The 14146-nt window shown below is 52.2% G+C and overlaps 4 protein-coding genes across 4 annotated transcripts; 3 read left to right on the top strand and 1 right to left on the bottom strand.

Moving 5' to 3' along the window:
- Positions 1-408: 408 nt before the first annotated feature.
- Positions 409-2536, top strand: COCSADRAFT_132671 (uncharacterized protein). Its single transcript, XM_007697060.1, has 2 exons — positions 409-750; positions 989-2536. The coding sequence occupies exons 1-2, from the start codon at positions 680-682 to the stop codon at positions 2406-2408; spliced, it is 1491 nt and encodes a 496-aa protein (XP_007695250.1). The 5' UTR covers positions 409-679; the 3' UTR covers positions 2409-2536.
- Positions 2537-2812: 276 nt separating this feature from the next.
- Positions 2813-5339, top strand: COCSADRAFT_132669 (uncharacterized protein). The gene is made up of 4 exons (XM_007697059.1): positions 2813-3615; positions 3672-3892; positions 3945-4444; positions 4493-5339. Exons 1-4 carry the CDS (start codon positions 3301-3303, stop codon positions 4915-4917), a joined length of 1461 nt encoding a protein of 486 aa, XP_007695249.1. The 5' UTR covers positions 2813-3300; the 3' UTR covers positions 4918-5339.
- Positions 5318-7903, top strand: COCSADRAFT_177725 (uncharacterized protein; the record flags this gene model as incomplete). Its single annotated transcript, XM_007697058.1, has 1 exon — positions 5318-7903. The coding sequence occupies exon 1, from the start codon at positions 5324-5326 to the stop codon at positions 7901-7903; it is 2580 nt and encodes an 859-aa protein (XP_007695248.1). The 5' UTR covers positions 5318-5323.
- A 114-nt stretch (positions 7904-8017) lies between these two features.
- On the bottom strand, positions 8018-13175 carry COCSADRAFT_217249 (uncharacterized protein). Its single transcript, XM_007697057.1, has 2 exons — positions 8331-13175; positions 8018-8276 (listed from the first exon to the last, which is right to left on the bottom strand). The coding sequence occupies exons 1-2, from the start codon at positions 13071-13073 to the stop codon at positions 8250-8252; spliced, it is 4770 nt and encodes a 1589-aa protein (XP_007695247.1). The 5' UTR covers positions 13074-13175; the 3' UTR covers positions 8018-8249.
- Positions 13176-14146: the final 971 nt, after the last annotated feature.

Raw genomic sequence — 14146 nt, 5'->3', positions numbered from 1 at the left:
GGATCGATTCGAGTCAGCCAGCATCACGCCAATCGTGGGCGCCTTGCAGGTATGGCATGGTTTTGGAGCAAGCCAATCGCGTCGACCTAGCGAGTTTCAAAACAGCGTGGATGCGGAGTGGAAGATATAGGCGGGAGGAGCCAAGAGGCGCATAAAAGAAATGAGCGGGATATTGGCACGACTGCGCGTGCGTGATTGGTCACAAGGATTGTCGGAAGTTAATCCACGGCAATCCCCCACCAAGATTTCCGAACTTCTGGCGTGTTTGCAAAGGTGATCCAGATAAGCCATGGGTGAGCATACGAGTGGCTGTAAGGTTTCCCCTACCACGATCAAATCGAGTAGTTCAGTATTGCCATGCAGTCATGTGCTATAAGGCCTAAGCCCCTCACCGCGCTTTTACATCTGCCGCTCGTCAGCACTTTCTCACCCTTTCACCTCTCTCTGTCTTTCTTTTTATTCTTTGTGCGGAACATTGCGTAATATCACCACTCTCTTGCCAGCTGTTGTTTGCGCCGACTACAAGAACATTTGTAGTATATGCGATGCACTACTCGTCGAACCCGAGCCCACTATGACCTCACGACAACCGATACGTCCTCCCACGTTCAAACAACCCGGCGGATAGCGATATACTGTTTGCGCTCAGCGACTTGAAGTGCCCTTTTGCAAGCCGACGATGACATTGCCGTTCAACCAGGAATCATGGATCTGGTACACATGCGCGGTTTGCATGATCGGAGCGAGGCTGTAAGTGGTTTTTTTCCGGTTTATAATATTGGGGTAGCGTTCACGGGACATTGAACAAATGTCCGAAAAAACGGAAATAAGCTTTCTACATCAGCAACATGGCTGGGGGTGGCTTCTGCTCGGATACGCCGGCGTATGGCCTTGGTGTTGCTTTCCTAGCGTGGTCGATCTATATTTAATCGCAACTCGCACAATACGTCACAATACTGGTATGCAATGACTGACCCATATGCATCAGTATCTCTCGAAAAATCCTATTTCGATCCATCAAAGGGCTCCAATTCGATGATTGCATCATGGGCCTCTTTGTCACGGCCGCCTACACTGTCTTGCTCGTGTTTTCCAACAGATGGTTAAAAGTCGACTCGAACCTGGAACCCCCAGGATTTGACTTTGGCGCCCTCAGCCCTGAGGAATTATCGAGACGGGTGTATGGAAGTAAGTTGGTAGTTGTGGTAGAGCAGATGCAGATTGCAGTGCTCTGGTCATGCAAGGCCTGTCTTTTGATCATGTACCACCGCATAACACGGACGGCGCTCCACTATGAGAACATTGCGATCAAGGTTCTGGCCGTATATACCGCGATTGGGTTTGTCATCATAGAGGCTCTCTACTTTTCAGCCTGGTGTCGTCCGTTTTCCGCATACTACGCGGTACCAACCAGCTCGCTGCAGTGCACGACGCTAGTTAACCACCGCATCACGAAAGCGGTCTTCAGTATATCTTCGGACTTGAGCATGCTTTTCATATCGCTGCCGATGCTTGTGCGATCGCTACTACCGATGAAGAGGAAGATTATCCTATGCGCCATCTTTTCTCTGGGACTCTTTGTTGTGATTGCCAGTATCGCAAACGCTTACTCTTCCTTTACCCATCCGTACAAGGCGACGTGGATCTCATGGTATGTTCGGGAGTCGTCGACAGCGATCCTGGTGGCCAACTTACCTTTTACATGGAATGTCTTGAGAGAAATCTTCGAGGTCGGGCAGTTTGACGCGTCTCCTCCTCCGGCGTGGACTTATCATTCGGCTCGCACAGCAAGAGGCCGCACAACAACACAGCTACTGAACCAACAGATGGGCACGACCAATCGCACTTACGCCACCAGCACCAACCCAAGCCGAACGCGACGAAGCACGAGTCTGGTGATGTCGACCGAGGTCGTTCCACCCAAGAACAGCCACCAATCTGAAGACGCCAGAACAGATTTGATGGAAGAAGCAATCAGGCTTCAGGACTTTGCGCCAGTAGTTTTGCGCAGTACTAATGACGGCGTCAGGATTTTTGACCTGGAATCGGGTCTAGTTGATAAACTGGACGCACGAACAGTTTTGTATAATCACACTCAACAACGCAACAACTTCATGACTGTTCCGCAGACCATTATACAAGATGGAAACGGTGGCTTCTACATTGATGGCCGTCCCATGTCCTCGCCGTCCATGGCGCATATTACTGTTTCCTCGAAGCGGACAAGCGCGAATAGTGTGACGAGCTTGTTCCGGAGGCCAACCAGTCCGGTGCCGAGTCACTCGACCACGAAGACGGATGCCGAGGGTGAGCGCAATTATAGCCCGGGAAATGACGGCGGGGAAGTGATGGCGGACAAAGGGAGGGATGCGATGGATGCAAAGCCAAGATGGCGGATGATGGAATAAATGCGGGGGATACTTCCCGGGCGTGACGAATGTGATGCTAATGTCAAAGATACCCCTTTTCTTTTGTGGATATTCTTTTTGAGATAGTAGTAGTTATTAGTAGTAGTAATGGTAGAAATGGGACGGTAATGTAATAAAATCTTGTTCCAGTACCACTATGGTGTCTTCCATTCTACTTGTTCAATGTGCATAACATCAAGACAGGGAAAAAGACCTGTTCACCTGGCTGCTATGGTCCTTCACTGCAGCTCCGAAGCCTACAAAGAGTAGTCCGACTTTACCCGCCCGCAAACGGTATGAGGGGTCCCGGATGCAGGGCACAAGGCAAGCTGTGTATGTGCATACATGCGAACGTATATATACCACAGCGATGCCCCGCAGTATGCGGAGAAGGGTTTTGAGTATGCACATCACAGACCCGTGCTAGGGGCGATTTACTAGTTCATCTACTACTACTACATTACTATACCACCATACTACCATGACATGTCCGGCCCGGTCCCGCATACACCCGCACACGTCATTCCAAGCTTCATGTACCCCGCGTGACATGCGACACTGAATAACATGCCGCGCGCAACGGCAATCAAAAACGCACAATCGCAATGCGATAGAGCAAGAGGGGTATTAGCCGTGGGGCCTCAGGTTTCCAAGCACTATGTAAGTGGGCTCTGGGCCTCTGCGACGAGCTCAAGACGGCTTGCTGTGCTGTGGCCCTCGGCTCTGGTTATCCCGCTAGGCGACTCTTCGACTAAGAGCTGCTCGTCCCATCAACCGAACATCGTCGCCCTTCTGACTTCGCATTCGAGACCGCGGCCGGAAACCATCACCTTCTGAAACGCGCTGGAACTGCAATTCCGAGGCTATCTTCTTGTCTTACTCATCTTCCGCCATGAAGCCGGCCGTTGCTGCCTCCGCGACTATCCGCCATGCATCTTCAATTGCGCATCTCTCCCGTCGCCAGACTTGTGCTTTTGCAACTCGCTGTTTAGCTTCTCACTCGCCTGCGACATCGGCCCAACTTCTGAGCCCGCGACGACCAGCAACAATCACTGCCAGAACAACGCCCACCAGCCTATACACTCTCGTCGCACAGCACAGAATGGCATCGTCTTCCCCAGTCAAGAAGATCAAGGTCAAGAACCCCGTCGTGGAGCTCGATGGTGATGAGATGACCAGGATTATCTGGCAAGTCATCAAAGACAAGGTACCACCAACACCACGGAAAATCAAAATGCGCGCCCACCATACTTACCACTGCAGTTTATCCACCCCTACCTCGACATTGACCTCAAGTACTATGACCTGGGCCTGCCATACCGTGATGAGACCGACGACCAAGTCACGCTCGATGCCGCTGAGGCTATCAAAAAGTACTCGGTTGGTGTCAAGTGCGCAACCATTACCCCAGACGAGCAGCGTGTAGAAGAGTTCAAGCTCAAGAAAATGTGGTTGTCGCCCAATGGCACCATTCGAAACCATCTGTAGGTCACATGCTTGCAACGAATTGCCCAAAACTCGCTAACAGCACATTAGAGGAGGAACCGTCTTCCGCGCACCCATTGTTATCCCCACCATCCCTCGTCTCGTCCCTGGATGGAAGCAGCCCATCATCATTGGCCGCCACGCTTTCGGCGACCAGTACCGCGCCAAGGACCGTGTCATTCCTGGTGAGGGAACCCTGGAAATGGTCTTCACACCAAAGGGCGGCAAGCCCGAGGTGATCAAGGTCTACGACTTCCCTGCCGAGGGCGGTGTCGCCCAGACCCAGTACAACACAACCGAGTCCATCTCGGGTTTCGCACATGCCTCGTTCAAGATGGCGCTCGACAAGAAGATGCCACTGTACATGAGCACCAAGAACACCATTCTCAAGGCATACGACGGAAAGTTCAAGGACGTCTTCCAGGAAATCTACGACACCCAGTACAAGAAGGACTTTGAGGCCGCCAACATCTGGTATGAGCACCGTCTGATTGACGACATGGTCGCTCAGATGATCAAGAGCGAGGGTGGCTATGTTATTGCCATGAAGAGTACGTATTTGCCCTGCATGGCCCTGGGATATCTGCTAACATCCCCAGACTACGACGGAGACGTCCAGTCGGACATTGTCGCTCAGGGTTTCGGCTCTCTTGGTCTCATGACTTCCACACTCATCACCCCAGACGGCAAGACGTTCGAGGCTGAGGCCGCGCACGGTACCGTTACCCGCCACTACCGTGAGCACCAAAAGGGCAAGGAGACATCTACTAACCCCATTGCCTCCATCTTTGCCTGGACACAAGGTCTAGCCAAGCGTGGCGAGCTCGACAACACCCCTGAACTTGTCGTCTTTGCTGAGACGCTCGAGAAGGCCTGCATTGACACGGTCGACGTTGACAAGATCATGACCAAGGATCTGGCGCTAGCGTGTGGAAAGAAGGACAGGGCTAGCTGGGTCACAACCAACGAGTACCTGGACGCGGTGGAACGAAGGCTCAAGTCGAGTTTGAAGGAAAAGCTATAAACGCAGGGAGCAGGCCAAGGACAAGATGGCATGGTTGAGTGATCACCATACACATCCAATGTTGAGCGCATATGGATGGATGAGTGCTTATTCCCATGTAGAAATCAAACCTATCAATTCTCGGGACATGTTTGTTTATTTTCGAATGCCGAAACGATAGTTCGTGCATAGGTTCCCTTGTTCCACGGTGACGCAAGTGGGTCTATGTTTGCTTGTTACACATGTTGAGGCCAAACCAGCGCCACAGCCGTTTGCTGAACCCTCGAACCCCTCCGATCACTCTGTCAAAGTCACCCTTTGGCCTCACCGGCGGTCTATGCTCAATCCAGCTGAAAAATAGACCGCTTGATGGCCGCTCCCATTGATATGAACCTCTGCTCTGGGGGTTATCCCAACAATAGCAGCTATGGCCTCGATTACAGCACCAACATCGATAGCAGACCCCGCACCAGATGAGAACACAGACCCGTTGGCCGCGGAGAACAGTGCGCATTCCTCACCTCAAAAGCGCGTCTGTCCCGCTGCGTCGAGCCTGAGGTCACCTCTGGTTTGCGAACGGTTCCTATGTGAAACGACAATGTCTGTAACACCACAGCCTCGGACGCCTACTGGAGGGTATAGAATGGGCGTTAGAGTTCGAAACAGCCCATTGCCAACCAATTTGGAAGTAGGGAAGAACACCTTTCGCCCTCCAATGAATTGTTCATCGAGTAGGATCTCGCCAAAGAAGGATGCAACTGGGGCCAGGGATAGCACGGCGGAGAACGCAAAAGAAGTGACGACACCCACGAAAATACGGTCAACCAGTCCCTTGAAAATGATGATCTCCATGAAGCCGAGCCCTGCGAGAGCCGCTGTCAGTACGCCACCAAAAGCCACCGCCCCAAAGCACGAGTTTCGAACCGGATCTCCAACAAAAAAGCCGTCGAGTCCCTCGAAAAACCGGAGCGCTAGAAAGCAGGATTCCGATAAGTCCTTGTTCAAGACTCCCTTGGAAAAGGGTAGACCGGAAACACCCAACCACGAACGGCCTTGCAGTCCAGTGAAGCGAACGATTGAGCTAGACTCGCCCTCCTCATCTGTTGATATGAGCCCGGATCTGGCCAGAAATCTAGTATCACATACCAACCATTTGCTCCGGATGCTCTCAGGGTGTCTAGCAGACGCTACCATGGACGACGATTCAGCAGCGATACCCGTTAGACGAGCTATCCCCAACCCGAGCGAATACTTTACACCAATCAAAAAAACACGACAGCCGGTGAACTTGCAGCCGAAAAACATTGGTGGTCTCACGGCGAAACTTGGAAGCAACAATACTAGTCCGGCTTTCGAATGGCCATTTTCCCCGGGCGAGGAAAGAAATCTTGCTTCGCCTACGCTTACCCCGTTACGCAAGGCTTCTGAAAAGCTTCAGCTGGTGGGGTCAGGTTCTTACAAGAGGATGTCAGGAGATGGTGCTCCATGTGCATCGGATGTGGCTGCTAGACTTAACTTTGAGAAGGAGTTGTCTTCAATTCTGCCTTTCCAGGGACTAGAGCAGGTTGTCAACATGTCAACCGAGGTGCAACCCCCTCAAATTTTATCAGAGTCTGGTATAAAGTGTTTCGCCGACAAGACACAAGAAGCGCAGACATCTCAATACTCGTCTTCATATTGTCCGAATACGAAACGACAACGCGATACAAGGGCGGATTCGGGGAAGCAAGTTGATTGGGGTGATGCAAACGAGGATACCTTGGAGAAGTCCGATACACAAACTGCTGGCCGGGACGAACTCGTAGAGATGAGTCTCGGAATATCATTGGATCTGGAGAAAGATACGGACAACGCAAAGACAACTCCTTCGGAGATTTCAACCCCAGCACTTTACGAACCTGTCAACTTGAGCGAGGTACTGCCGATACCGAACAGCGACTCCACCAGAGACCGACAAGACTCGAGTAGCTCAGGTACAGTTGGAAAGTCAGCAACACTCGAAAAGTTCAACTACAACATGTCGTCTCTACCAAGAATTAAGACGAACTCTCCAAACAAAGTGGCCTCGACAAAGCTCCCTAGCAAGTCCACGATACCGCGGTGTCAGTCTAGCGGGTACCTATCAGCCCAAAAAAAAGACAATCGTCCCGCCACAACCGAGTCACCAAACTCCAAAGCCATAAACATGAACAAGACAAAAGGCCCAGCAAACACAATATCCCAAAAACCCACCAAATCCATTACCACACCCATCAAAACCGCCTCAACCCTTCCCCGCCTCACCCGCACCTCAACCAAGCAACCTAGTAGCCGCCTTCCCGCCACATCAACCTGGAAGCTCGAAAGCCCCTTCGCAACCCCTCCCCCGCCCAAACGCCCCCTCTCCCTCCACATCCCCCCCAAACTCGCCTCTATCCCAACTTTGAAACAAAAACCCTCAACCCCCAAGCCCCCACGCCCTCTCTCCCTAGTATCGCCCCGGAAAACACCACTGCAATCAACTCGCCCGAATACCACCACCGCCGCCACTCTACCCAGACGCTCACCCACGAAATTTGAAAAGGCAGAGTCTCCTCCATCGCCCCCGAAAAAACTAGAAGCACCACAGGAATCAACAACCCCCTCCACAACCCCGCCTACCCTCCTCCTCCTCCCCGCCCCAACACCACCCCCCTTCCCCTCCCTACCCGCAGTCTTGACCCAAAACGTATCTCCAACGCGTCCTCCCCGGCGTCGCCAACGCCGTCCGGCTGCGCTATTCATCCCTGTTCCTGCGCCCGCCCCCACGCTTTCACCCGCTGCAGATGCTGCATCGACGTATCTGGCTCCGCAAGACATCGACCGCAACGCCCTCCGCACACCCAGCAAGACCATTGTACACAGCCTTGACAAGGCGATTGATGAGAAGATTGCCGAAGATGCGGCGAGGGGGGTTGTAGTTACGGCGGGGGGGAATCGGGTTAGGGATTTGTTGGAGGCGAGGAAGATACGGGGATATGAGGGATAGTAGGGGGCTTGATATGTCTCTTTTTTTTTGGCGCGGGGAAGGGAAGGGGAGTTGTTGATTTTTTCTTTTCAATTGTATGAATATGGCTGTATTGGAGTTTGAGAGATTTAAAGGAGAAGGTGATTGTTTTTTCACATGTATAGATTATTTTTTTCAGGTTAGCGCATTGTATTTAGAGGGAACATGACGGGTAGATACTTTTGTCAAAGGGTGTAGCATGTAAACGCTTTATTCGTTAGTGTCGTAGTAACTTTTATCGTTGAGCACGTCAGAATACAATATCATCAGCACACCGTTAATCCTACTCCTCATTGCCACGCGAAAACCTCGTCAAACACATCATCATTCAGTCCGTCTGGTTGATAACAGCATCCTGCTTCGCGTCAGCCCCTACTCATCACCATAATCAAATAAGCACAGAACTTACCCTCGCAACCTCGTACAACGGCGTTACACCGGTCCAGTACTCAAACTGATTCACACCCTGACCAACCAAGACCTCAAGCCCATTCACCGTCTTCCACCCATTATCCATAGCAAGCTGTATAAGCGCGGTAACAGACGGTTTATATGCCATCTCAAGTAGGATCCTCTCACCCCCTACATCGATATCCCTAACTGACGCCTTACCCTTTTCAAATAGCGAGCACAGCGTCTCACGGATGGCAATGTCGATGGGTTGGTCGGCGGGAATAGTGCCAATGGCGGCCTGAGGTGCGGCGTCAAGGGCGGCGACATCATCTGGCGAGTTCAGGACGTGGACATTGTATTCTGGGGAAAAGGCGTTCTTCAGGACTTCCATCTTGGAGGGATTGCGGCCGAGGAGGTAGATGGGGCTGTAACCCATTTCCTTCAGGGCGTAGATGGCTGCGCGGCTTGTGCCGCCGCCGCCGATGACGAGGGCAGAGCCACTTCCTTGGGCGCCGGCGTTGCGCAGGATGAGGACCATGCCTAGGTAGTCTGTGTTGCGGCCAATGAGCCGGGTTACCTCCTTGCCGGTGGTTTCGTCGATGGAGGTTTCGGGAACGATGGTATTAACGGCGCCAATTACTTCTACCTCTGGGCCGACTCCGTCAAGCAGAGGTATGACGTCCTGCTTCAGAGGAATAGTGACACTAGCACCGCCAAAATCCGGTGTACGGATGATGTCGCAGAACGAGTTTACGTCTGTGGTTTCGTGGCGACTATAAATATGAGGCAGTCCAGTCTCACGGAAGAGAGTGTTGTGCAGACGGGGGCTGGGACTTTGCGCAATGGGCGAACCGAAAATGTAAAACTTCTTTGTCGGAATCTCACCCATCAGCGAAAGGCCACGACGGATGTCTACCGCTGATAGCTGTCCTGGTGCAGTTGCAGAAGGAAGCAGAGGATGCGAGACGGGCGTCATGAAGCCGTTCAGTATCCTGCTCATCTTGCCCTTTTCCCCCATGTTTATGGCAATTAAAGGCGTAGGATGGGCTGTTTGCGCCCAGCTCTTGAACTCGGCGAGCGCAAAATTGTCTTCTAGCGACTTGGCGACGCCGACCAGCTTGATGACAGTACCGTACTGGAGGGCACGGTTGTACTGTGATATCCAAGAGCCGTTTCTCCAGTTCAACTCGCCCTTCGGGTCATGATGACTTGCGATGATCTCGGAGAAACCGCGATTCTCAGATATCTCCTGCAGCACATGTTCGGGCATGGTCAACTCCAGGTCAACAAACTCACATCCCAGTCGCAATGCCGTTTGATAAAGTGTCAGAGCTTCATCATATGCTTGGTCGGGAAATTTACCACCCTGTGCCTGTGTTCTTAATGTAAAGATGACTGGAATCGATGTGACTGTCCGTAGAATGGTGAGTTGCTCAATGACAAAGTCTGGTGTTGGTAGGCCTGGTTGACCTTCCGGATCCTCAAGCAAATCAATCCTTAGCTCGACAGCATCCGAACCGACTACGATTGCAGGTAGCGTTTTGATCCAAGGCTCGAGTCGTGGCGCAGAAAGGCAGACAAAGAAAGAGTGCTTTCTTTTCTTGAACCCCTCCAAAACTGATACCCTGCCTGTAATTATGTTCAGGAAACGTGCCATCTCTGCCTGTGCTTGGGGGACGTCATTCAACCCAGCGGCCTGGCTATGAAAGCGGTAGTTGCTGCATTCCTCGTACCAACCCTTACGTCGAAGCCAGACGCCCATAATATCGTCAACGTATGCTGGCCTTGTCTTGTCAATTTGAAGAAAAGAGATGACCTTGTTGATATCTCGTGAGATCAGAAGAACGATACCGCCGCTCTTGTGGTAGTCGATGAGTAACTTGCGAGCCGCTGGTGTCTCGACTATCCCCCCACCACAAGCGAAGACATGTCCGTTGGGTCTCTCCTTACCAACCCTCTCTAAGAGTTTGAGCTCTTCGCTTCGGAAGCCTTCCCAACCTTGCTCTTTGATGAGTTCGGGAATCGTCATGCCGACATGTTCCTCAAGGGCGGTGTCCAAATCAATCAAAGGCCATCCAAGAGCGCGTGCTGCCCAACTACCCATGGTTGTCTTGCCAGCGCCTCGCATGCCGATGACGAAGATGGATCGATGATTGACCTTTGACGCAGCCTTGCGTGTGCTGGTCTTTGGTACAAGCTCTACACCCTCGAGCTTGGCTTTGAAAACCTGGTTCAGGCTATCCCAGTATCCTGGCCATGTCTTCCCTGTGCACTCTTTTTCAAGAATGAGCACAGGCTCGGGAGCAACTAACGAGAGAACGGCGAAGCTCATTGCAACACGATGGTCATCATAGCAGTGAATGCCGACCTTGGGGGCATCAAGCTGGTAGGCCTTTCCATCAACCTCAATACCATCGTCAAACTGTCTGCAAGTCACGCCGAATTTTGCCAGCTCATCTTCCATAGCTTGGATGCGATTGCACTCCTTGACACGCTGGTTCGCGATACCATAGATGCGAGTTGTAACACTAGAGCCGTTTGAAGATGCTACCGCAGCCAAAACAGACGCTGTAAGGAACGCATCCGTCATGGGCTCCATGTCGATTTCCTTGACAGCCTTGAGTTCACCGCGTGGTGGGCCGGTGACAGTTGTTGACGTCTTGGACTGTTCAACAGTGCAGCCCATGGGCTTCAGGACCTCGACGGCGAATCGAGCGTCACCTTGCAGGGAGCCAGAACCGATATTGGGAACTGTGCACGTGGTGCCGGTGATGGCTGCGATGGCGAGTGGGTAAGTAGCTGAGCTAGCATCGCTTTCAACCTCATATTCTGATGGATTGGTGTATGGCCTGTTGGGAATGTGGTAGGTGTTGGGGTCGCTCTCGGATCGCTCAACCTGCACTCCGAAAGAAGCCATCATCGCAATAGTCATGTCGATGTAGGGCTGTGAAATGACCTTGCCGCCAACCAGGCGGAGTGTAACGGGCTTCTTAGAGTATGGGGCACTCAACAAGATTGAAGAGACATATTGTGAAGACACATTTGCGGTAAGCTCAATTTCGCCCGTGAAAGAATCAGAGCCGAAACCGCCACAGGCTGAGATTCGGAGCGGGAGGCTGCCTTCGTTCTCCTGGTAGTCAATCTCAACACCCATAGTACGGAGCGATTTTACAAGAGGACCAATGGGACGCTCCTTCATACGAGCATTACCAGTGACGATAGTCGAGGTGGCGCCATCTGTAGGTTGGCAAAGGGCAGTCACTGAAGTCAAGAAACGCGCTGCTGTACCAGCGTTTCCCAGGTAGAGTTCATTGCTTGATGCCTTGAGGTTACCGCCATTTCCGGTCACTACCAGCTCCTTGCCGTCATTTTCCCATGCAAAGGTTGCGCCCTGCATTTTTGCAAGCGCATCCAACATGACCTGCGTGTCGTCTGAGTGTAGCAGGTTGGTAATGCGGCACGAGCCAGTTCCGAGCGCAGCAAGTACAAGGACACGGTTGGAGATGCTCTTTGATCCAGGAGGTGTACATGTCACATTTAGGTCGGACGGGACGCCAGGGTGCACCGATATGCTTGGTGAGAGTGCGATCTTAATGTCGCGGTCCTCGACAGAGCTAGCCTTTTTCTCATGTGTCCTACCGATGCCCGAGAGAAGCACGATCTTCTTAGTTTTGCCGGCATTCTTCTTGTCTACAGCCATGATCTTGATGAGCTCATCAACCAGGCATGGCTTGTTCGCTGACCGTTTTCGCACAGTCTTGTCGGCCAGCGATGTAGGCAGTCCGTAGCTTGCAATGCATTTAGTCAAGCGCGCGACTGCAGAAGGATCCAGGACGCCAAGATAGCGTGCCAACTCGGCTTCCTTCACCATTCCTATCGCAACGCACTCGCCATGGAGAATCTGAGGGGTGAGAATGGCTTCATAAGCATGACCGATGGAGTGGCCAAAGTTCAGTAGGTTGCGCAAACCACCTTCTCGCTCATCTGCAGAGACGACTTCGGCCTTGACTCGGATTGAGCCTAGCACTATGCGCTTGAGGATGCTTGCTATCTCGTCAAAGTTTCTGCGTCCGTTTACAGGCTTCTGATCAATGGCAGCCAAGATGTCGTTTGCATTGCCTTCGAGGGTAGTGAATTCCTCTTCGTTCCATATGGCGGCCGTCTTGATGACCTCGGCCATGCCGTTGATGACCTCGCGCTTGGGTAGCGACTCGAGAAAGCGCAGGTCAATGTAGATTCTTTCTGGCTGCCAGAAAGCGCCAACCAAGTTTTTTCCTGCAGGCACATCAATGGCCGTCTTGCCGCCTATGCTCGAATCTACCATTGACAGAAGCGTCGTAGGGACATTAACGAACTTGATGCCGCGCATATATGTCGCTGCAACATAGCCGATCATATCGCCAATGACACCACCGCCAAGGGCTATTATGACGGTGTCGCGCACGCATCCTTGAGCAAGCAGCCAGTCCTCGACTGCAGCTTTTGTGTGTCGTGACTTGGAAGTCTCGCCGGGCGATATTTGGTAGGTGAGGAAACGTGGTGGGGAGGGAAGCGAGGAGCTAGCATTTTGGAAGGCGGTTTCGAACGTATCGATGTAAAGAGGGCCGATGTTTGTGTCGGTAATGAGGACGTACGTCGATGAGGGGATATTTTGGAGCAAATCCTGAGCAATATAGTCTCTCCATATGTCATGGCCGACGACAATGGAGTCTTTGCCCAGGATGTTGACTTTGGTGGGCTCACCGCCGTTGCTCGCCATAGTGGGCTGTCTGGTTGCTCGTCACCCTGCGGGCAGAGCGGCGTGAGAAGAAGCGTTGGTTTATTTCTTGAAAAAAGAAAAAGTCAATTGACGAAGAAAAGAAAAGGCCCGTCTCCTAACACATTGCCTGTAATCGAACGCGTCCGTATGAGTCAAGGCGAGATTTACACTTTTCAAAAGTCCCTGCGTCGTTCGAGGCGTGACGCTACCCACTATGGCTGAGCTGACCGCCGTCACCGTCGCCGCCGCCGTTACCGGACCCGTAGCAAACTCGCGGGGCAGCCCCACGCCATCTCCAGCAACCACAGTCGACAGACAGTACAGCTCCGATGCCTGGATGCACTTGAGACCATCTTGAGCGCAAACATAATGCGCCCATCCTCGTGCTCTGTATAGCGCTCGTCTGTGTTGTGAGGAACAGCTTCGTCTATGAGCAAACTAGCCACGTTCCCGTCACACCGAACACGTATCCCCCGCCTTTTGTTTACTTTACCAATTTATTCCTCAACCAAGACAATGGATATTGAAGAGCTTACTCCCTCATAGGCATAAGCCAACAAAAGCACTCAATTAGTAAGAAATATCATTGCGGATAACTGGGTTGAAAAGTCGTCTTTCGATTCGGGAGGCGATGGATGCAGTGAACAGGCACAGGCGCGGTGACTAAGCAATAATGCAGCAGATGCATCCATCTTTCGTGCCTCTTCTCTCCTCTCCCACTGACCATACATTCCAACTCCAGCCGTGTCGCCAACAACAATCTTCCGCGAGGCCATCAAATACCTATCAGCCAAGGTGCTCAGCCGCACTCCAGTCTCTTGGCCCAATGTTACTTCCATTTGTCCGCCCCTCACAACATCCATGCTATGACCCGAGGATGTAATAGCAGGCAGTGCAACCAAGCATCCGTCCAAGAGCCAGCACAAAACACAGTGTCGGCGAAGCGTCCTGATTCTTGGTCAGCGAATCAGCACCTCTTGTACTGGACGCCTCAGTTCTACTGTGTAATATACCGGCTGACCCGGCTCGGCAAGGATCTCAGCGAAACATCACAATGACTGCCTTATGTAACA

Source organism: Bipolaris sorokiniana, assembly GCF_000338995.1.
Source record: "Bipolaris sorokiniana ND90Pr unplaced genomic scaffold COCSAscaffold_1, whole genome shotgun sequence".
NCBI classification, from domain to species: Eukaryota; Fungi; Ascomycota; class Dothideomycetes; order Pleosporales; family Pleosporaceae; genus Bipolaris; species Bipolaris sorokiniana.
The sequence above is the reverse complement of the archived record's forward strand: the minus strand, read 5'-3'. Positions and strand labels throughout refer to the sequence as shown.

What these genes read in the sequence shown, in the direction of transcription:
- COCSADRAFT_217249 (XM_007697057.1), bottom strand. Translation starts at nt 13,073, where the DNA reads ATGGCGAGCAACGGCGGTGAGCCCACCAAAGTCAACATCCTGGGCAAA. An exon ending in CGTTGTACGAGGTTGCGAGG is followed by an intron (nt 8,277 to 8,330) that starts GTAAGTTCTGTG and finishes GACGCGAAGCAG; the next exon opens with GATGCTGTTATCAACCAGAC.
- COCSADRAFT_132669 (XM_007697059.1), top strand. Translation starts at nt 3,301, where the DNA reads ATGAAGCCGGCCGTTGCTGCCTCCGCGACTATCCGCCATGCATCTTCA. An exon ending in GGCAAGTCATCAAAGACAAG is followed by an intron (nt 3,616 to 3,671) that starts GTACCACCAACA and finishes TTACCACTGCAG; the next exon opens with TTTATCCACCCCTACCTCGA. An exon ending in GGCACCATTCGAAACCATCT is followed by an intron (nt 3,893 to 3,944) that starts GTAGGTCACATG and finishes ACAGCACATTAG; the next exon opens with AGGAGGAACCGTCTTCCGCG.
- COCSADRAFT_132671 (XM_007697060.1), top strand. Translation starts at nt 680, where the DNA reads ATGACATTGCCGTTCAACCAGGAATCATGGATCTGGTACACATGCGCG. An exon ending in TGCATGATCGGAGCGAGGCT is followed by an intron (nt 751 to 988) that starts GTAAGTGGTTTT and finishes CATATGCATCAG; the next exon opens with TATCTCTCGAAAAATCCTAT.